This window comes from Bombina bombina, chromosome 1 (assembly GCF_027579735.1).
Source record: "Bombina bombina isolate aBomBom1 chromosome 1, aBomBom1.pri, whole genome shotgun sequence".
In the NCBI taxonomy this organism is placed as follows: Eukaryota; Metazoa; Chordata; class Amphibia; order Anura; family Bombinatoridae; genus Bombina; species Bombina bombina.
In genome coordinates this window covers 1,472,325,116-1,472,349,144 of record NC_069499.1, presented here as the reverse complement: position 1 = coordinate 1,472,349,144, position 24,029 = coordinate 1,472,325,116, and the positions used below count along the sequence as shown (strand labels likewise).

General features: G+C 40.2%; 1 protein-coding gene across 1 annotated transcript in view; it reads left to right on the top strand.

Annotated features, from left to right (window-relative positions):
* Positions 1 to 24,029, top strand: part of KIF19 (kinesin family member 19) — a 229,244-nt gene that overhangs the window by 102,116 nt on the left and 103,099 nt on the right. The window contains exon 4 of the mRNA XM_053706939.1: positions 1,654 to 1,741. Coding sequence (XP_053562914.1) covers positions 1,654 to 1,741 — 88 coding nt within the window. The remainder of the gene's footprint in view (positions 1 to 1,653; positions 1,742 to 24,029) is intronic.

Below are 24,029 nucleotides of genomic sequence, written 5' to 3'. Positions count from 1 at the left end.
GCGATAACTGCGCTAGAAGTAAGCTTTTTGCACGTGTCAGGTTGCGCTCGTATTATGAGTGGAAAGTTAACTGTATTTGCTTGTGCGCTAACCTGTTGTGTGTAAAAAGCTGAACTTAGAATATTGCTTGCACGATAATGTGTTTCCCCATAGATTAACCCCCCCCAAAAAAACAACTAACACCCTCACTCGCAAACCCGATTGCATATTCTCAAGTGTGCCAACCCGACATGAAAATATTAATATTTCACATTCCAGTTCTTCACATAGCAGAATATGTTCAATTTATTCATAAATACATATTTCTATTTATATATCTGATGATATTTTGGTGCAATATCTATCTAGGAATAGATTTATGCAGATATATATATATATATAGCAATATATATTTAAAAATTCTTTGAACATATTCTACTAGGTGCAGAACATAGGAATTTGAAATATTTACATTTACATCTCTTGTAAAGAATAGCATAGACTGGGTCAAATAATAAACTTTTACTCAATAGATAAAATAACCTTACAAATGCACAGCTATAATATAAAATACAATACAAATAGATACAAACAGACAATAAAATAAAATGTGATACTTGTACTAGCACAAGAAGAGATGCGTAGATAAAAAAATAAATGGCTGCTGCTGTGATGACTGCAACAGACAATGCGTTTTAAGGTCCCGCCCCTTCTTCAGGTGCATGTTAATTATTTGAAGTAAAAACAAGTTGCAATATAGATTCTTTACTTCTTTTGTCCCTTTTTGCTGTAATTTGCCGTCCAATACCTGTTTTTCTATTTTTCTATTATTTGAATTATCTAATTATTCTTCCTTCACTTTAAAGGGACATGAAACCACAAAATGTTCTTTCATGATTCAGATAGAGAATACAATTTTAAACAACTTTCTATTTTACTTCAATTATCTAATCTGTTTCATTCTATTGGTATCATTTGTTGAATGAGCAGCAATGCACTAATGGTTTCTAACTGAACACATGGGTGAGCCAATCACAATCAATATATATATGCAGCCACCAATTAACAGCTAGAACGTAGGTTCTCTGCTGGCCCTGAGCTTGCCTAGATAAACCTTTCAGCAAAGGATAACAAGAGAAGGAAGCAAATTAAATAATAGAAGTAAATTGGAAAGTTGTTTAAAATTGTATTCTCTATCTGAATCATGGAAGAAAATTTTTGGGTTTCATGTCCCTTTAAGTTCATTTATAAACCCGAATTGCTCAAGTTCTTTTTAGGTTTGTATTTATCCTTAAAAAAAATGTATCCTGAAAGAGCACTATTTAAACATGTTAAAAAATGTTTTAATGCAGTTTATTGTTATTTTTAAGGTAACAGGAAGTGCATGTCTGTGTACAAATGGGCCTGAAGGACTGATTTCTCATTAGCTCGTAACATGCGTCACAAGCTTAAAAAATCTCTGTAAAGGAACATCCATTTTATATAAATAAGAAGAAACAAAATGTAACACATTTTAGAATGCTTGCTTTTAAATGCAACAACAAAAAAGTTTGTGTTTCTTTTAAACCCCTCTTTCTAGACGCATGTAAGGCAGGTTTTGACAGGTCATGTTACCTATTATGTTTTGTTTAAGTTCTGATTTTCTTTTGTCTTTTCTTTCTTCTCCTTCCCCAGGATATTGTATATCGCCTAACCACCAAAGGCCTGATTGAAGGAGTAATCTCTGGATACAATGCCACAGTATTTGCTTATGGCCCAACAGGTATGTCATATTAACCCTTTAACACTTTGCTCAACATCGGGGGTGAGATTACATATGCGACGCAAGCTTCAGCGTAACTGCTGAAACCCGTGCCACCCGTAATTTCACCTCGCACATCAGGGTATCACATATGCAGCGCCGACAGTTCATAAAGTGCCGTAAGTCAGATAAGCCAGTGACTTACGGCACTTTAGAAACTGCCGGCGTCTAAGAAAAAAAAAAAAAAAGGTAAATCTCCCGTAAAAGTCTAACACACCTCCCAAAAATAAACCTGACACCTCAAAACCCCTATATACGCAATCCCCCCACATCGCAACTAATAATAAATGTATTAACCCCTAAACTGACAACCCCCCACGACACAATATGCCTAATTAAACTATTAACCCCTAATCCACCATTCACCCACATCCCAATCTACCTACTAAAAGTATTAACCCCTGATCTGCCAAACCCCCACATCGCAAATAACTAATTTAATTACTAAGCCCCCTAACCTAACACCCACTAAATTAACCCCAAATTACATAAAATAATAAAATACTAAATTATAATTAAAATAAAAAATCCTAACAGTACTTAGAAAAATAAACCTAAAATTAAATTAAAATTAATTAATCTAAAATTACCAAAAATAAAAAAGTCTAACATTACAGAAAATAATAAACAAAATTATCCAAAATGGGGGGCGGAGCTGAATGAAGAGGTTGTGGGTTCCTTGAGCTCTGGTGCACCGGAGGGCAAAATATCTCTAAAAAGCTTAATTTAATAGAGTTACTTGTTGGGTACTGACCCAAATTTAATGGGAGAAGGAAATAGACAGCTACGATAAAGTTGGAGAAGAGTAAAGAAAGCAACCAAGCAAAATTTGAAGCCCGGACCTGACCACGGCTGTCTCACAAACTCTGAGCCCTATATCATAGCGCAGCTACAGCAACCCAGCTACTTGTAAGTGCAGCTTTTGCTAATTACGAGCCAGCATTGTCTCCGGAGGCTCGAGGATCCGCTCCGGAGATCCTAAACAGCTGACTTCAGAAGATTCTTTGTGAACTACACGGTCTGCAAGTAGCGGTGAGCTGGCCCAATAACATCTGCCTGTCTGCCTTGAACATCAGAGGAGAGTCTTATTTGGGCCGAGGTGGTGACAGGTGTAGGTAAGACTGTGGGACAGTAAGCAAAACAAACAGCTACCTGTTAAAATATTGAGTACTGCAGTAAGGATTAGGTTCCGGCACTACAGAGGAGAGTTAGAGAAGCAGAGAAACTGTGGGAACGATCTTACCCTGTGTACAGCTGTGGGGCTACCCGGCAGTGAAGGTGTCGCCATTTTGGGCCTCGCAGACTCCTCAAGCAAGTTGCGCAACAAAGTAGTGCACTGCACGAAACACGAACACCGAGTATTTGAGGGAGCTGAAGGATTGCCCGGTAAGGTTTGGAATTAATGTTCTTATCCCCGGTCATTAGCAGAGAAAACTGAACAGCCTCTGACCGCACCACGTGGCACCCGATACCCGGATTGATAGCGACTGTTAAGTGACAGGTAGCTCAGAAGGAGTTTAGAAGTGCCGGGTCTCCCGTTAGATCTATAGTGTCCTGGGGTTGCTTGATATCACTGGCCTTCTATCTGTGTGTGGCCCTTTCTCTGTCCTGGTGCCCAGTATATAATATAACATAATAAGAAGCTGTTTATTATTTCAACCCCCACGTGGTCTGATAGCCCTAGTGGAATTCCTGCAATAAGGGCTGTGACTGACCCCAGTGCTTCTGTGCCTAAGAGCGTGATTGAAGGGTTAACTTGTGATTGCGTGTTATTTCTGTAAAGAAAGCCCCCTGAAGTGTCTTATAACCTTTCTAGCAGGCTCAATAAACTCAGTCTTCAGGTTGTGATACATATTACTGTTTTGATCTGCATACACTCCCTGCTGTACAGGCTAAGACTTTTAAAGTAGATACTAGAGTAAAATGTTTATTAGCAACTACTTCTGAGGCTTGTGCCCACCTAGGGGACGAATCTGAATTTGAATCTACATTACACCCCATATTATATATTTTATACTCTCCACTTTTAGTTTTCACAAGCCATAAGTGAGAACTTTTCACCTCAACCTTTTTTTTAGTTTTTTCTTAAGTCTCTCCCCCCAATACATTATGGAAGAATAGAACAACTGATATGGGGGGATAGAGAGAGGGATCTCTGGGTCACTAATATATTCCTGCTCAGGGAATAATTTCTGACCTATAAATCTCTGGTTGCAGTTTGGAGGCACCTGACCTGTTTTTATTCTTACCAACTTAGCTAGAACAGAGAATTTCCTTTCCTCACCATATTTAAACCGGCTTCCTGCATACAATGATGTCTAACTCTCAAAAAAAGAAAAATAAGAAGGGGATCAATGTTTTAAAAAGGACTGTCATGGATCATTTTACTACCTCCCATAATCCTGGGGATGACGGGGACAATATACCCTGCAGTCCTGAGCCACCTTCAGCGGCTGATTCAGCTTTCCAAGATATTCAAAATTGGGAACAAAGTAAAGTAACCCCTTCTTTTATCCTGAACTCTCTGAAATCAATGTTGGACACTCATCATTCCTCATTTTCAGACCAATTAAACTCTTCTTTGGCGGAAATTCGTAGAGATGTTAATGCTACTAACGCCAGAATAGACGCCATTGACTGTAAGCAAGAAGATTTGAGTGTGGACCATTCCACCTTATCAGGATACATACAAAACATTGCTGTGCAGATGTCAGACCTTGAAGACAAGATTGCGGACCTGGAAAATAGGTCACGCGGAAACAATCTGCGAATCAAAGGTGTCTCTGAGGAGGAAAGATATTAACGGGTTCCTCACAGAACTATTCTCTTTAGTTGCCAAATCAATGTCTGATACGGACAATTTAATCGACCGGGCCCATAGGGTCCCCAAACCCAGAGGATCATCTTCTGAACATCCCAGAGACATTGTGGTGAGGCTTCATTTTTACACGTATAAGGAGAGAGTTCAAAGAGTGCACCTTAGTAAACCTGCCCTACCAGAAAAATTCAAAGACATTCAAATATTCTCGGATTTAGCTGCTCGCACGCTCCAGCAACGCAGAGCCTATGGCGAGGTTACTCGTCTTTTGAGGCTATCCAATATTAAATACAGATGGGGGTTCCCAACGAAACTAATTGTAGCCAGAGATGACCACACTTTTATTATATCTGATGCTTCACAAGGTCTACAACTGGTCCAATCCTGGAATCTTCTTCCTAGCAATGATTCTTCTTCAGCACCAACTTCTACTGATCCCGACAATGCCCCTCAGGCGGGAGTATCAGGAATTATCCAGCATATCCGCCCCCCAAGAGGGGGACCATTGCGAATAGATGCCGCAAGTTGGGATCCTAAACCCTAACGGAAGAAGGAACCAGACTGAATTTAAGCTTTTTCCCTGTGCTCCTGTGACTCTTCCTACTTGAAGCCATTCTTCAGAGACTTTCATGGGATGGCGACGTACCCGAGGCCTTACACAGATGAGTATTGTGTGATTTGTTATACATGTTATTTGGTTGTATGTAATAAAGTTATTTGGGCATGTCTGTATAAGAAGATTTAACTTACATTCTCCAAAATTACTTAAACTAATTATTTGCTAGTGCATGTTGAACTTTTTTTTTTAGATGGACACTTGCTCCACCAACGACTGGGAATCTAGAGACTTACATGGGTTTTTCTTACACCTGCTTCCACCAGTCATTTATAGGACTTTGCTTTAAAAACTGTTGCACAAACTTTTCCAGCATACTATGATTGTGATGCCTTTCAATTCATTTCTGTTGTATTATCATATCCTAAGTTATTTTTTTGTTTCATCTACTTACACACGACTTGTACACTTGGGTAAGGTATCACTGCGGCCTTTTTGCATTTCAAGTCCGACTGCAAGCTCGTGATTAAGGTCTACAGATATATTTACTCTTAGTGCACCGTGTATGCTTTATCTCTGTGTACAACGATGTTATGTAGCCCTAATCCACCCACTTCAGCTGCTATATATCTATATGCATTAGAAATGTATGTTTTGATATGCTTAATCACAGCATGCCTTATATTTTGAGTGTGTGAGTCAACACTATTCATATACATTTATTATCTTTCCGCAAGTTGCGGATTTAGGTCTTGGACACAACAGCTTTATTAATGCTGCATTTACAACACTATAATATTCCACATTATTGTACTACCCTATGCATATAGACTATCCCTAATAATATATTAAACTTTGTATGGAACACGCTCCAATGTTCGAGACAATCATAGATATGAAGAGCTACGTCTCTGCCGCCGATATGACCCTGTTACTCCGGATTTCCTCACCCACCTTTTTTTTTCTGTGTGAGTACTAGAGACGATCTAGCCTTTCTACGGGTTCATGGGTCAGATCTGGCGGTTGAGGTTTTACCCTCTGAATATCGATCACTATCTGTAAATGTCATGGCTCGCTCTGCGTAGGCGGCCCTATGCTATGTTATGTTTATTATGTTATATTGTTTGAACAGTTAAAATAGATGTTCTTTGTATGTATCCTTTGTTGAGTTATCTCTGTTACATGGTTTATTTGTAATTCATTTACACACTACTTATGGCGTGGCTCCTTGGGATTTTTGGACCCCCAGACTTTAAGATCCCTCCGCTTACCACCCCCCTGTTTCTTTTTTTTATTGCTTTTTAATCCACTTACTTTTTGGTCCCCTTACTCCATTGACCTTACAGGTGTATATGGGAAGGAACTTTTGTTCCTTTCTCACATTTTTTTGCCCTACGGCCTGGCTGGCTATCTCCGCCCCCTCCCCAACTAGGCTTGAATTTTCTATTAAAGTTTATGTTGAATTAGGAATTAACTTTTTTCTTTTTTAATAAAAATAAGCCTACTCGCGGTTTCCCTCGTAACATACCACATATATTTAGGTGACCTTTGAGCTGTGGCCCCCCCTTTTTTAGTGTAAGAACTACCCTGCCCTAGAAACTCACTTGTAGCTTTCCCTCTATTTCTTTACCTCCCCCCCCTTCCCCCCCCCTCCCTCCCTCTTTTTTTTTCTTCTCGAATCCACGATGGCCATCACTTGCATATCTCACAATATGAGAGGCCTTAATTCCCCTACAAAAATGAGTCTCCTTCTCCGTTCTCTCAAATATTTGAAGGCTAAGATAGTTTTCTTGCAAGAGACCCACTGGGTGGCCGACAAACCACCAATGCTACGCTCCCCGATTTATCCAAACATGTTCACAGCATCCTTTACTAAAAAGTCTAGGGGAGTTGCTATCCTGATTCACAGGGATATTTCCTTTGAACAAATCCACATGGAGGCCGACCTTCAGGGTCGTTATATAATTCTGGTATGCAAATTGAATGGAGAAACCTATACATTGGCCTCATATTATAGCCCCAATACAAAACAAATTAGGCACCTCAGAAAATTCCTCACCAAAATACATAAATTTAAAGAAGGTTCACTATTGGTAGCGGGCGATTTTAATATGGTCCTAGACCCTGTCATTGATAAACGCATTCCCCAAGGGCGGCGTCTGGACAAAGCTACATTTGTCACTGCGAGGCAATTTTATTCCCTCCTGGCTCAGGCGAACCTCTTCGATGTTTGGCGCTCCCTTCATTCAGTGGATAAAGATTTTACTTTTTACTCTCCCGTACACAATTCTTACTCCAGGATCGACTTTTTTTTTGTAACTCTTGGCTCTTGGATCAGATAGTAACGGCTCATATTGGTGAATGTACATGGTCTGACCACTCCCCTATTTCTGTTCAGCTTCCTCTTGCTCTGACTGCTTCACCTAGACCCTCTTGGCGCCTCCGAGATTCCCTCCTTTCCATTCCAGGTCTAAAGGATACTATAACCGAGGAGATTTTCTTTTTCCTGCAGCATAATGATACGGGGGACGTAGATGATTTCTGCTTATGGGGTTCTTTAAAGGCCTTTCTTAGGGGCCTCTTTATTAAAACTCAAAGCCAAATCCGTAAGAATTCCACTATGTCTCTAGCTCAATTACATAAGTCCCTTAGATCTCTTATCAACCAACATATGTCTACGTTAGACCCCTCTCTTGTTCCTCCTATCAAGAGCACCAGGAACTCTATAAGGCTCTTGGAGAATCAAAAAGTGCAGGACTGTCTTAGGGCTAATAGACATCTTTTTTATTTTAAAGGTAATAGACCAGACTTTCTATTGGCGCGAAAATTAAGAAATTGTACGGCCCAATCAAGAATCCCCTATCTTCTGAAGGGGAGCAGCAAGATTACCAATCCTAAGGATATAGGGGCTGAATTTGCTAGTTATTATTCAAAACTTTATAATTTAAGGGACGTGAACCCTCAAAATAAACCTTTGGGTGCCTCTATCCGAAATTTCCTGTCAGGAATGAATCTTCCTAGGCTATCACAAGAGCAGATAGAGAAGATAGAATCCCCTCTTACAGTAGACGAAATCACTTCGGTGGTTCTGAAGCTGAAAAACCGAAAAGCTCCTGGGCCGTGAGGGCCCAGATAATTCCAGGAGGTTGCTCAATATCCTTCTGGAGGCCGGTCGGCTCGGTCAGCCTTGCGTTACCTTATCCCTTGATGCTGAGAAAGCATTTGACCGAGTCGACTGGCTATACCTGAGGGAGTTGTTGTTGACTTTTGGTTTTCCGTAAAATTTTTGTAATAGAATTATGGCCCTGTATTCCTTCCCCTCGGCAAGGGTTAGTGGCATTGGCTTCCGCTCTCCTAGCTTTAAAATTTCTAATGGCACCTGCAGGGGTGTCCTCTGTCACCCTCACTTTTTGCCCTTGCAATGGAGCCACTCGCGGAAACGATAAGGAGATCCCCAGATATCGAGGGGGTTAATATATATTGGGTAGTACGCATAAGGTGCTTTTGTTTGCGGACGACCTAACTGTGGTTACGTCTAAGCCTATATCATCACTCCCAACCTTGTTTCTTAACTTGGAGGAGTTTGCCAAGATCAGTTTCTATAAATTGAATTTTTCCAAAACAATTGCATATGCGCTAAATATTCCAGCAGCTGATGTTCAGACGCTAGAAGCTCGTTTTCCTTTTCAATGGTCCAAGGATAAGATACATCACTTAGGTGTTTACCTTTCTCATGACATTCCAACGGTTATCTCTAGTAACTTTGCCCCTTTGCTTCACAAATTTAAGACTTTACGGAAACAATGGGATTCTCCTTCCCTATCCTGGAGGGGACGCATTGCTGCGGTAAAAATGAATTTGCTCCCCAAAATCACATATCTCTTTCGCTGCCTCCCTATTCCCATTCCTAAGCTTATTCTAATCCAGTTCCAGAGGGCTTGTAACCTCTTTATTTGGAGGGGAAGGCGATCGAGAATAGTGGTAAAATATTTATATAATCCGGTTCTTGCAGGAGGAGCCGCTCTCCCTAACATTATTAAATACCACAAGGCTGCAAGACTTGCTCACTTATCGGCCTGGGGAGAACGTGAGTTGACTTGTAAATGGGTTGTCATAGAACAGAACTCTATATCTTCAGGCATCCTTTTGCAACACCTAATTTGGGTCCCTAACCACGTTAGGAACCTGATTACTTCTGGGAATTATATAGTCCTTGCGAATCTTAAATTCTGGGACAAAATTCGACATTCTGTAGGCATTTCCCCACACTCGTCACCGATACACCCTCTGGCTGGTCTTCTTCGAGCCTTACCGAATTCACATTTGGAATGGTGGACAGAACAGGGTTTTTTGACAGTTGCAGACCTATGGGAAAATGGGTTATTTATGACAGTAGCCGCATTTCAGAGGAGGTTCCCCCTCAGACCTCTTTTTCATTTCGAATTTCATAGACTTAAATGCTTCTTGCGCTCCTGGGGGTTTCTTGCTTCCCCCCCCCGGCCATGTACTGGATGGGAGAGGAGATGGAGACAAGAGACGCGTGCTCCTGGGTTGTTTTCTACGGCCTATACGGACATTCTAAACACACCAATTTTCTGAAAAACCCCTCAAGTTAAACAATGGGAAAGGGTACTTGGATTTGAGGCACTGGAAGAGGACTGACTGGTCTAGAGCCATACTACATACTAAATGCGCGATTCATAATGTAGCATATTTAGAACTTTTTCATAAAATTCTATTTCAATGGCATCTTACTCCCCTCAGGCTATTCCAGATGTCTCATATCCACTCTCCCTTATGTTGGAGGGGCTGCGGGAGCTGCGGGAGCATTGGCACTACCGCACATATGTGATGGGAATGCCCCAAGGTCCGTTCTTTGGACTAGGGCCTTCTTGTGTTGCAAGCGGTTTGGGGTACGGTGGGGGGGACATGCTCTGAAAGGTCTTTTCCACATGTTTTATGAGAGGCTACTAGTTCAATTTCTTAACCTGTGCATTTATTTATTTACGGCAGTCAAGTTGGCAATTGCCAGAGCATGGCGGCAGCCAAGCAGTCCTGGATGGCCCCAAGTTTTGCTTATTATGACACATATAGAATCCATGGAAAGCCCCATATTTGCAACTAATGACAAAATCGATATCCACTGTTTGAGCTGGGAACTCTGGAGACAATGCCTTGAGCCAGGGGGGAACTCCTGAATTTGTTCCTCAAACTATAGCCATAACTCTGATACTAGGCTATGGATTAACTATATCCTCCAGATAGAAGGTAAAAAAAACCTTCCCTTTTCCTTTGTATGGGCATTGCCCTTAAAAGGGCATTCAACTCTTTTACTGCTCTTAAAAGAGCATTCAGCTCTTTTACGATTGCCCATTAAAACCCTAATCTAATCCCCCCCCCAAAAAAATCCTAACTCTAACCCCCAAATAGGTACTCACCGTTCCTGAAGTCCGGCGGAGAAGTTCCAGGCGGTGAATTCTTCTTCCAAGCGGCCGACATCTTCTTCCAAGCGGGTACCACTTCCTTCTTCATCCAGTACCAAGCCGGCACAGAGAGGAGATGAGCATGGAACAGGACCGGCGATCTCGGAGCCATGGAGCGTGGAGGATCCTCTTCGTACGATCACCGCCATACACGGAATAGTGAATTCAATGTACGTGAAGAGGATCCTTCACACTCCATGGCTCCACGGTCGTCGGTCCTGCTCCGCGCTAATCTCCACTCCGTGCCGGCTTGAAGAAAGAAGTGGTCCCCGCTTGGAAGAAGATGTTGGCCGCTTGGAAGAAGACTTCACTGGACTTCAGGAACGGTGAGTATCTATTTGGGGGTTAGACTTAGGTAAAAGAGCTGTTTAACTTAGGGCAATGCCCTACAAAAGACCCTTTTAAGGGCTATTGGTAGTTTAGTATTAGATAAGGGGGTGTTTTTATTTTGGGGGGGCTTTTTATTTTCATAGGGATTAGGTTTCATTTTTTTATTTTTGATAATTTAGTTTATTATTTTATGTAATGTTAGACTTTTTTATTTTTTGTAATCTTAGATTAATTTAATTTTAGGCTTTTTTATTTTTAAGTAATGTTAGCTTTTTTATTTTAATTGTAACTTAGTATTTTTTAATTTAGATAATTGGGGTTAATTTAGGGGATGTTAGGTTAGGGGGCTTAGTAATTTAATTTGTTATTTGCGTTGTGGGGGATTGGCGGATTAGGGGTTAATAGATTTATTAGGATTATTGCATTGTGTGGGTTTGACGGATTAGGGGTTAATATACTTTATTTGTTATTGCGGTGGGGGTTGGCGGTTGACAGGTACATAAATATTGCGCATGCATAAGGTGTTAGTTAATATTTTCAGGCAGTTACGGGAGTTTCGGTGCTCCCATGTTAAGCGTAAAGCTTGCTGCGCCTGCCTATGTGCGGCGATGTGAAAATGGAGTAAAATGTCTCCATTTTCACCACCTAAATCGTTGCGCTGAATATGTGATACCAATTTGCTTATTAGCTTATGGGAGTAAAAATTGCGGGCGACGGGTGAAATATACGCGCCGCATTTATATGCGGCGCCGTATATGTGATACTAAAACCGCGTAAAAACCGGTGTCGCCAGCTTTTGTGGGCGACGCCGCATATGTAATCTTGCCCCATGTGTCTGTGCTAATGTGTGGCAGATTTCTACAGAACATTCTTAGCCGGATTATCTAAAACTCTCTGGGCTTGTGAGATTCTAAAAGAAATATTGACAATACTGCAAAGCCCCTGGGCTTAATTCTGTAAAGCTATCTGGGCTGGTTAAATTCTTTAAGAATGCTTACCACTCACAAGTACTTCTATTTCCCTGGTGGAATTCTATAAAGCCACTTTTTACCTTGAAAACAGGGGGTCTCGATAAGGGGAGTATTCTGAATTTTTGTATGGGATGGAGATGAATACATTACAAAAGTGCACAATGAAAATTGTAATTTAAAAATCATACAAAACAAATAATTGAACTATTGACACAATATTACTCAGGAACAATTATGTTGTTAAGGTGCATAAAAAATCGTCACAAAATCATTTACCAAAAAATCGTATTTTATCAAAAACATAAAATACGTATATTTGAATTAAACCTGAATAAATCTTATTAAATATGCAAAGCATAAATTGTAATTACTGTACACTGAGTTTGCAAAAAACACCTAGAAATTCATACTTATATGTACAAAATACAAAGCGTAATTATTTTTCTTTCTTAAGACACGGTGAGTCCACGGAATTATCAATTACTGTTGGGAATATCACTTCCCTTCCCACAACCCCCAGTCATTCTCTTTGCCTTCAGTGCAAGGAGGAGGTAAAGTTATAGGTGTCTGTATAAGACTCTTCTATCAAGATTTTTTGATCTTCCATCACAAGCTGGGTTTAGCTGTACTCCATATTAGTCTCTTCAGTAGGGCTGTGGTAGCTTTTAAGCAGTTAGGAACTTGTAAAGTGTGCTTTGCTGCGTTTTCCAAACATGTTCCTGCCCTGGTATAGAAAGCCTGAGTAGGTTTACTCTGTTTTTTTTGGGCATCCTCTCATACTTTGTGAGTCGTCTGACTGCCGGACGGCTAGAATGCAGGTAAGTGCCTTTTGTTCTTCTGGGGCTAGAAGGCTGGCACTGAAGGGGTTAAGAACCCTCTGCTTTTTAAGTGGGACAAATCTTTTATGGATGATTACGGCAGTGGACTGGCACATTTATGCATGAGACTTGGAGACTTAGGGGTTAACATCCTTCTCAACAAGGAAGGGGTTAACTATCTATAAGGCTCAGATCTAAATTTTTCAGTATTCTAATTCTTTTTATTATGTTTTTCTGCTTGTTGAAGGCAGCCCTGTTAAGTTCCTGAGTTTCTTTGAAGATTGACTATTTCAGGGGACTGTTAATAGAGCGCGATTGGCGCCATTTCTAAGGGGCTGTGTAGATGTACTTGTGTCATTCTGAACACACAGTGCTTAAAGGACCAGTCAACACATTAGATTTGCATAATCAACAAATGCAAGATAACAAGACAATGCAATAGCACTTAGTCTGAACTTCAAATGAGTAGTAGATTTTTTTTAAACAAATTTCAAAGTTATGTATATTTCCACTCCCCTTGTACCATGTGATAGCAATCAGCCAATCACAAATGCATATACGTATAGTCTGTGACTTCTTGCACATGCTCAGTAGGATCTGGTGACTCAAAAATTGTAAATATAAAAGACTGTGCACATTTTTTTTAATGGAAGTAAATTGGAAAGTTGTTTAAAATGACATGCTGTATCTGAATCATGAAAATTTAATTTAACCTGAGTGTCCCTTTAACCCTCTGAATTCTCCAGCTCCGCTTTTAGAAGTGCTTCAGGAAGCTGTGCGAGGGTGCCAGTGTACTGTATGGAAATTTTCTGCTTGTGATTGTTACAACATTGGTCCTACAGGAATCCCTTATAATAGAGGGAGATTAGTCGACGAAATGAAGCTCCATTCCGTGCCAATTTTTGGCCACGCCTCCTTCACATTACGGAGCAACGCCATTTTTAGAGGTGGCTGAGCATTTATTTCTAACTCCGCCTTGTTCTCCGGCATGAGAACGGAACAGATTTGTTGTTCTGTCTGCCTCTTATTATTAATGCTTACGGATGTGATTTATTTCTCTCTAGGTCATATTTTCTATGCCTCTTGGAACGGATTGTAAAGTTCCAATCTCTGGAAGTCTGTGATAGAAAAGCAGGCAGTGACAGCAGTATGCTTATACACTAGTATTTAGTGATTTAGACAAATGGGATTTTTCTTCCCCTTGCCTTAGCAGCATGAGTTTTGTTTGCATTATACACTAGAGTTGTTTCCAACAGTTTGACAAATAAAATCGTTAATTTCATTGACATATACAAGAGCCTAATTTCTTAAATAAGGGGCTTATGTTCTGAACAGGGCTCTGTTGCTAGGATCTAATACTTGTTAGATGAGGAACATATTATTTTTTAATAAGCTTATCTGTTCCTTTTAATTAGAGTGTATCTTTTAAATCACCTCTAAGAATAGGCTTAGACAGTTTAAGATGTCTATGTTTCTGTACTACCTTGTTGGTTAAGCAATTATTGTACAGATCAATCTGAGCCTTATGTCTCCCAGGATGATGCTGTTCAGGCAATGTCACAGCTTTCTCCCTTTATTTCCCAAGCCTCTTTGGCGTCAAATGGAGTGCCCTTCGGTTCCTCTAAATCTCCAGGAGGAGTATGTTTTGCTTACAGGTTTTTCAGCTCAGGTGTCCTCTGCGATATCTGCGGCTTTGCCTGTTTTTCCTTACCTTTAGGAAATATGCAAGAGGATATGTTTTATTTCGTATTGTAAGGTGTCTGCTCATCACCTACTACGCAGGTTGCTCTCTCTTCTGAATTGGGGAGAAGACTTCACCGGTAGGTTTTCTGAGGGTGAAATCTCAGATTGGACAGTTTAATTCCTTCATCTGATGCTGAAGTCATATCCTTCAGATGTATGCTTGATCGTCTTGTGTAATGTTAAAGGAGGTTTTGGCTACTTGAACGATGTTGATTCCCTTGTCGTTGTCAACCTTTGGAAGTTTCTTGAACTTTATCATTTCAATGATGTTCCTTCCTATGAGGAAGTGTTTCTAGACGTGCCTTGGAATTCTCTCAGGATTAGGAGAAGTTGGGGATACCTTTCTCTAGGGTTGCACCGATACCATTTTTTTAAGACCGAGTACAAGTACCAATACTTGTTTTCAAATACTCGCCGATACCAATTACCGATACTTTTTTCTTTTTATGTCATGTGACAGTTAACCAAGCACAATACAGACTAATTATTTAAGATTCCTTCTTTATAATTATGAAGGACTGTAACTTAAAAGACATTATGAAATAATAAAACAGTTTTATTTGTCATAAAGTTCACAGAACATGTTTATAAATAAAAATATTACAATAAAATATATTAATAATAACAACAAATAACAAATATAAAATCACAACCAACCAAAAGTTCAATACAGTAAAAAATAGAACAGTGCACTGTTTAATCATGGGGAACAACACTATGGGCTAAATTACATTTGACTGGTAAGCTTTACCAATGCTCTCATTACAGGGAGTGTAGAATTATTAGGCAAATTAGTATTTTGACCACATCATCCTCTTTTATGCATGTTGTCTTACTCCAAGCTGTATAGGCTCGAAAGCCTACTACCAATTAAGCATATTAGGTGATGTGCATCTCTGTAATGAGAAGGGGTGTGGTCTAATGACATCAACACCCTATATCAGGTGTGCATAAGTATTAGGCAACTTCCTTTCCTTTGGCAAAATGGGTCAAAAGAAGGACTTGACAGGCTCAGAAAAGTCAAAAATAGTGAGATATCGTGCAGAGGGATGCAGCACTCTTAAAATTGCAAAGCTTCTGAAGCGTGATCATCGAACAATCAAGCGTTTCATTCAAAATAGTCAACAGGGTCGCAAGAAGCGTGTGGAAAAACCAAGGCGCAAAATAACTGCCCATGAACTGAGAAAAGTCAAGCGTGCAGCTGCCAAGATGCCACTTGCCACCAGTTTGGCCATATTTCAGAGATGCAACATCACTGGAGTGCCCAAAAGCACAAGGTGTGCAATACTCAGAGACATGGCCAAGGTAAGAAAGGCTGAAAGACGACCACCACTGAACAAGACACACAAGCTGAAACGTCAAGACTGGGCCAAGAAATATCTCAAGACTGATTTTTCTAAGGTTTTATGGACTGATGAAATGAGAGTGAGTCTTGATGGGCCAGATGGATGGGCCCGTGGCTGGATTGGTAAAGGGCAGAGAGCTCCAGTCCGACTCAGACGCCAGCAAGGTGGAGGTGGAGTACTGGTTTGGGCTGGTATCATCAAAGATGAGCTTGTGGGGCCTTTTCGGGTTGAGGATGGAGTCAAGCTCAACTCCCAGTCCTACTGCCAGTTTCTGGAAGACACCTTTTTCAAGCAGTGGTACAGGAAGAAGTCTGCATCCTTCAAGAAAAACATGATTTTCATGCAGGACAATGCTCCATCACACGCGTCCAAGTACTCCACAGCGTGGCTGGCAAGAAAGGGTATAAAAGAAGAAAATCTAATGACATGGCCTCCTTGTTCACCTGATCTGAACCCCATTGAGAACCTGTGGTCCATCATCAAATGTGAGATTTACAAGGAGGGAAAACAGTACACCTCTCTGAACAATGTCTGGGAGGCTGTGGTTGCTGCTGCACGCAATGTTGATGGTGAACAGATCAAAACACTGACAGAATCCATGGATGGCAGGCTTTTGAGTGTCCTTGCAAAGAAAGGTGGCTATATTGGTCACTGATTTGTTTTTGTTTTGTTTTTGAATGTCAGAAATGTATATTTGTGAATGTTGAGATGTTATATTGGTTTCACTGGTAAAAATAAATAATTGAAATGGGTATATATTTGTTTTTTGTTAAGTTGCCTAATAATTATGCACAGTAATAGTCACCTGCACACACAGATATCCCCTTAAAATAGCTATAACTAAAAACAAACTAAAAACTACTTCCAAAACTATTCAGCTTTGATATTAATGAGTTTTTTGGGTTCATTGAGAACATGGTTGTTGTTCAATAATAAAATTAATCCTCAAAAATACAACTTGCCTAATAATTCTGCACTCCCTGTACATGTCCTACTCCATTAAAGTCTATGGAGTTGGAAATGTGAACAAAGCATTGATAAAGCTTTCCAATCAAATGTAATCTAAATCTAGTCTTATAATTGCAGGATGAGTGTTCATTGGAATTAACTTATTTTTTGCCATGAGTACTCTTCCTGCAATTATATAAGCTAACCTATGGATGTTCCTCAGAGTACAGTATGTTTTGAACATCATTGTGCAAGATGAGAACTAGCAGTAAAAAGGCAATTTAGCAATTAGAATATGTTTTCAAAAGTTAGTGGCAAGTTCTTTTTAAGGAACAGAACAGAAGCCTCTCTGCATGTTCAGCTATCAGTCTGTTTTTGCTATCAGTAAGGAGGTTTGACTCTAAGTTGAACAGTCTTTCACTTTCCACACTACTGCATGGGGCAGAAAGATATTTTTGGACCATTTTAGCCAGAGCTGGAAATCTCAGTTTATTAACTGACCAGTACTTCAGGGGTTTGTCTGAACGGGGTACAGTGATCTCTCCTACAATAATACAAATAACAGCAATTTGTATTGGCAGAACAGTAGTAAACAATTTTTAGTTTAGTCTCCACTTCAGCTTAAAATGAAATGGGAACATGCAGTTTGAAAAAACGCCACAAGATAGCATATGGGTAGGAAGTGGAGGTATCGGTTTAAGTATCGGTGCATTTGCATGAGTACAAGTACTCATGCAAATACTTGGTATCGGTACCGATACTAGTATCGGTATCGGTGCAACCCTACCTTTCTCCCTCTCTCCCGTCCCTCAAAGGTTTTTCCTGTAGCTGACTCCAGTAAATGCACGGTGCCTTAAGTAGGTATTTTTCTACTATGGCTCAGAGAACGTCGATCCTTATGGTGCTCCTTTTCGGATCTTAGGAAGAGAAGCTGGAGGTTTAATTGCTCATTTAGAACAATGCCTTGTCTTATTAGACTTGCTGTGCTGGTCTGCCGGGCTTTGTGGCTGAAATCTTGTTCAGACAAGAAGCCTACCTTTGGCTTAGCAGTACACCTTAGGCTTTATAGTTCTGCAGTTTGCAGGTTCAATATTTTATGTGTCCTCCAATTCCACGCTTCTGACATTTCCTTTCAGGGATGAGACCTTGTTTGGACAGAATTGTCTCCTGACGTTTCGAGTGAAAAAAGGGTTTTTCTTCCACTTGTCAGGAGAGTAAGACTAAAGGAAGGTTTTCCTTTTCTATTTCAGCAAGGTCAGTATTGTTTCTTGTAGTCCTATCTAAGATTTCCTCCCAGGGGCAGATTTCTCATTCTAGAGTATCTGCAATCCAGGTATGATGAGAGGTTTTTCTTGAGCTGAGTTCAGGACCTTCCTCCCTAAGAGTGATAGTTCCAGTCCCAGTCTGGGAACGGAATCTAGGTATTTACCTCAAGTTTATCAGGTTTTTGTCCTTCAAAGTAGTACCATTCTCCTTTGTTTCAGGAGGATCTGTTCAGAACGAGCATAGTCCTGAAGGATGTGTATTTATTGTTCCCATTATTCGGGATCTTCTCGAGTTTCTGAGTCTTGTCATTCTAGAAAGGTTTTTAGGTCTTGAGGTATTTCAAGGGTGTGCTCTTATCATAGAGCTCTCTCTCTCTCTCTTTCAAGAGATCTTGTCCAATCTTCTTTCCCATGGATGGGAAATTAATCTGGAGAAGAGTTCCTTTGTTTCTTCTACAAGGGTGATTTATTTAGGGACCTTAATAGATTATCATAGGAGAAGATTCTAACAGAGGTCAAATAATCAAAAATTATTACTTCTTTTTTCTTTTCTCTGCAGTCTATAGTCCGGCCAACAGCGAGCTCTTATGGTCCAGTAAATAGTTTAGCCTTTTGGCAACCAGAAGGTGGGGAGTTTGGATCCAGCTGCAGTTGCTTTTACCTTCACTTTTAAGTGACTCAATGTATGAAGGAAATTGGTCTGATGGTTATCTTGGACATAATTTCCTGTTCTATTTTCCATAGAATGGAGAATATTCGGATCTATCTCAGAAGATAGATCTAGGTCAGTTGACAAGAGTCTTTATCCCGTAGTGGTTTCTCAGGAGTATCTGTCCCAGGGCATGTGCTTCTAGAGATATTCCTGGGTGTTATGCCACGGATGCCATCCTGCTGGGCTGGGAAACAGTCTGGGTCTTGTGTAATGGCAGGGATTTTGGACTTGGAAGTGTCTGTTCTCCTCTTTTACATCTTGGAGTTGGGAGCAATTTACAATGCTCTATGGCTTCAGTTGTCCTTGGCAGGGTTCCAGTCAGACAATGTCACTTTAATGGTTTTCATCAACCACCGGTGAGGAACTCTGAGTTCCTTAGCCATGAAGGCGGTGACTTGGATGGTTGTGGGCGGAGGCTCCCGATTGTTGTCTATCTGCAATCCACATTCCAGGAGTGGATTTCTGGGAAGCGGATTTCCTGAGCAGACAGATATTTCTCCTGGGGAGTGGATTCTCCTTCGGGAAGTGTTCTCCAACTTAACCCTTAAATGGGGGATGCCGGAGTTGGCTTTGTTGACGTTTAGGCAAATTACCAAGTTACCTAGGTACGGTTCGAAGTCTAGAGATCCATGCCCTAGCGGTTCCTTGGGATTTCAGGTTGAATTACTTGGTTACTCTGTTTTCTCCCCTTCCACGAGTCATTGATCGTACTACAGGAGAGAGCGTTGATAATTCTAATAGCCCCTGAGTGGCCTCACAGGATCTAGCATGCAGGCCTAGTGGAGAGGTACTTTCTTCCACTTTAGAAACTGCCTCTGAGGAAGGACCTTCTGATCAGGGTCCCTTCCTTCATCCAAATCTCGGTTCTCTGAAGCTGACTGCTTGGAGCCTATGGCCACACCACCCTGAAACTAAGTAGGGTCGGGCCTGGTTAGTACTTGGATGGGAGACCCCCTGGGAATATCAGGTGCTGATTTGAACTCTTGATTTTAGTTTCCGATTTGGTCATTGAGACCATGTTTCAGGCATCAATATCTTTATTGGTGTGAGTCTAAAAGATTTTCTTGGAGTAAGGTCAGGATCCCGAGGATCTTATCTTTTCTCCTGGAAGGCCTCGAGAAGGGGTTATCTGTCAGTACTCTCAATGATCAGATTTCTGCTTTATCCATTCTGCTGCACAAACGTCTGGCGGACGTGCCGGATGTACAATCCTTTTATCAGGCCCTGGTCAGAATCAGGCCTGTATTTATATCAGTTGCTCCTCCTTGGAGTTTTAACCTTGTTCTTAAAGTTTTACTGCAGGCTCCGTTTGAGCCTATGCATTCCATAGATATTAAGTTGTTATCTTAGAAAAAATTAGTTTCTTCCTGCTATTTCTTCTGCTAGAAGGGTCTCTGAACTCTCAGCATTGCAGTGTGATTCTTCTTACCTAATTTTTTCATGCAGATAAGGCAGTGCTCCGTACCAAGTTTGGGTTTCTTCCTAATTTGGTTTCGGACAGAAATCTTAATCAGGAAATTGTTGTTCCTTCTCTCTGTCCAAATCCTTTTTCTCATAAAGAGCGTTTATTGCACAACTTAGACGTTGTGCGGGCTCTTAAATTCTATCTGCAGGCTACAAAGGACTTTCGTCAGTCCTCTGCATTGTTTGTTTGTTTTTCTGGAAAACGTAAGGGCCAGGAAGCTACTGCTACTTCTCTTTCTCTCTGGTTGAGAAGTGTTATTCATATGACTTATGAGACTGCTGGACAGCAGCATCCTGAGAGAATTACAGCTCACTCCACTAGGGCGGTATCTTATTCTTGGGCCTTGAAGAATGAGGCCTCTGTAGAACAGATTTGTACACTTTTTCTAAATTCTATAAAATTGATTTTTTTTTGCCTCAGCTGAGGCGTCTTTTGGGAGAAAGGTTCTGCAAGCAGTGGTGCCTTCTGTTTAGGTTACTTGTCTTGCCCTCCCTAATCATCTGTGTCCTCTAGCTTGGGTATTGATTCCCAACAGTAATTGATGATTCCGCGGACTCACCGTGTCTTAAGAAAGAAAACAAAATTTATGCTTACCTGATAAATGTATTTATTTCTTGACACGGTGAGTCCACAGCCCTCCCTGTTTTCTCAGACAGTTTTTTTTATATAAACCTCAGGCACCTCTGCACCTTGTGTTATTTCCTTTCTTTCCTTTTCCTTCGTTTGAATGACTGGGGGTTGTGGGAAGGGAAGTGATACTTAACAGCTTTGCTGTGGTGCTCTTTGCCTCCTCCTGCTGGCCAGGAGTGATATTCCCAACAGTAATTGATGATTCCGTGGACTCACCGTGTCAAGAAAAAAATAAATTTATCAGGTAAGCATACATTTAGTTTTTTGTAAAAGGGGCTGAACATGGGGGTCTAAAATTTTCTCTCAAGTTCCAGCATAATTGTGTAAACATTTTCACCCTACAGATCTAACTGTGTTTTCTCGCAAATTAAAAGGTGGCAAGCTTTTATCAAAATACTCAAAACAAAACTCTAATTACTCTTTAAAGGAAAACTTATGCATATGAAAAAAATTGTGATTTGAAGGTAAAGTGCAATGAAAACAGCTAAATTTAATTTGTATTAGGCTTAATATTGAATTTTAAAGGGACAGTCAACACCAGAATTGTTGTTGTTTAATAAGATAGATAATCCCTTTATTACACATTCCCCAGTTTTGCATAACCAACACAGTTATAATAATACACTTATTACCTCTGTGATTACCTTGTATCTAAGCCTCTGCAAACTGCCCCCTTATTTCAGTTCTTTTGACAGACTTGCATTTTAGCCAAGCAGTGCTGACTCCTAGGTAACTCCATGTATGTGAGCACAATGTTATCTATATGACACACGTGAACTAACGCCCTCTAGTAGTGAAAAACTGTCGAAATGCATTCAGATAAGAGGCGGCCTTCAAGGTCTAAGAAATTAGCATATGAGCCTACCTAGGTTTAGCTTTCAACTAAGAATACCAAGATTGGTGATAAAAGTAAATTGGAAAGTTGTTTAAAATTGCATGCCCTATCTGAATCATGAACGTTTATTTTGGACTTGACTGTCCCTTTAAACATATACCAGGTTCTCCCTGTGTACTTCGCTCTCCATTGCAAACTTTTACATAGCAGAGAACTCACCACTCCCTTTTTTGAATAGCTCCTTTTGTTAAAGAATCCCGTTAGGGCTGCCCCTGCAAGTGTCGGTATTAAATTTATTTAAGGTGCACAGTAGAAATTGTAATAAAACTACACTGCATATGCAAAAAATGCTGTGAAATTCAAATTTATAATACAAATGCAAAGCATATTGTTTTACTCATTATAAATTGGTCAGTGGCGTTTTATGGGTATAGCTGACATTTCTCTGTCAGGTCTGATGCAGGGGGGTCAAATGCGTCATCCAAGACTCACCAAGCTGACAATCTAAAGTCTAATAGTGCATTTCAGTTTTGTATAGAAACATTTTGTAATTAACTCGTATTAGCAAAATTGCTTCTAGTAAATATCACAGCTTCTGTGATAGCTTTTATTATGCATGCAGCATAAGTACATAGCAGTACTGCAGTGTTGACATTTTCCATATAGGTGATGGTTTCAACAGGCAAAAACAGCAATTTCAAATGGCAAAATAAAGGTAAATTATATATTTGAAAAAAATAAATAAACTCTCCAACAGATAAAATCAATCTTTGGGAACAAATTAAAGCGAATTTTACAGTATACTGTTCCTTTCAACATTGTACCCGCTCAGAGAGCATATATTTTGTCAGTGTTAATTAAATATGCATATAGCGTAGAGAGAAAAAGACAAGGCGACACAAAAGATTCAAATGAAATTTATTACAATGAAATTGCACTCAAGTTAAAAGTTGTACTTACACAATAGTGCATATGTTCTAATGGGAGTACGGCTGACAAAATCTCCTTCACGGACGCCAAAAACACCCCAGAGCACTGCAACTGAGAAATACATGCTGGCTCTCTGAACAGATATGCTTGTGCAATGCCGCCCCCCCCTGCGCATTCGCTGCTAGCAGGGGGTGTCAATCATCCTGATCGGATCGAGATGATTGAAGTCCGCCACCGAAAAGGAGCCGGAAACTTCGGGGGTAGATTGCAGCATCCGCTGCTTGTTAAATCTACCCCATTGTGTTTAATTAAGGGTGCCCAAGGGATATGTACATATTCTCCGTGCACAATAAACGCTGATGCTGAAATAGTCATAATGTTTATTTGAAGCATTTATGCTAATAAATGTGCACTGGAAAAATGTTTCTTTATAAAACTGACTTGCATTTAAAGGCATTTCAATGTGAGTTTTATGTCACTTTAAACGGGTAAATGTATTCAACCTCCACCTTTTATGACCAACATAATAAAACTATTTGGGATATTATTTGTTGATTAAATCTACAACTATATTACTTTAAAAAAAAACAACAACAAACAACACAGTGGAAGTAAAACCACTGATCTCCATGCGTTTTTCTTTCATTCTAGTCTAAATTAATTATGCTTAGGGGTTGATTTATCAAAAGCTTTGTAAGCCTTTGGACCCCCTATGACAGCAGGTTCTCACAAGAGAACCTGCACTTCGTATTTAGCAAGCAGCGGTCATCAAAGCGCAGCTTTCCTAACCTTTCACAACCTCAAAGGTGGCAAATTTCAATCTCCCGGTCTCGTCCGACCGGGGAGATTGACAGCTCCTGCCCGAGCATGATTGGCTGTGTGCAGGCAGGAAGCGCCATGGCACGCAAGCGCAAAATAGCACTCGTGTGCAATGCTGAATTCTGCCAGAAGATTTCAGCCCGCCGGAAGCGAGCTGCGGCAGACAGGGGCACGTATTATTGGAGGGCCCTCTACCCTTTTTTTTATTCATTTCACTTTTTTTTCCTTTCCTAAAATTAATGTTTCCGTCTTTATGCCTATGTTATGTGCTGCTGTCCTGCAATAAAGCTGTACAAGAGCTGATCGTCAGACAGTGAACAATCAGGGTCTATGTATCAAAATAGGTTTAATGTAATATTTTTTTCCCACAAAAAAATTCCATCAATATCTATCTATCTATCTATCTATCTATCTATCTATCTATCAATCATATTTCTATGTATCCATATCTATCTAACTATGTCTGTCTATCTATGATCTTTGATTCATTTCACAGTTTTTTCTTTTTCTAAAATGAATCTTTCCATTCTGAGATTTTTTTTTATTTACGCTTATGTTATGTGCCGCTGTCCAGCAATAA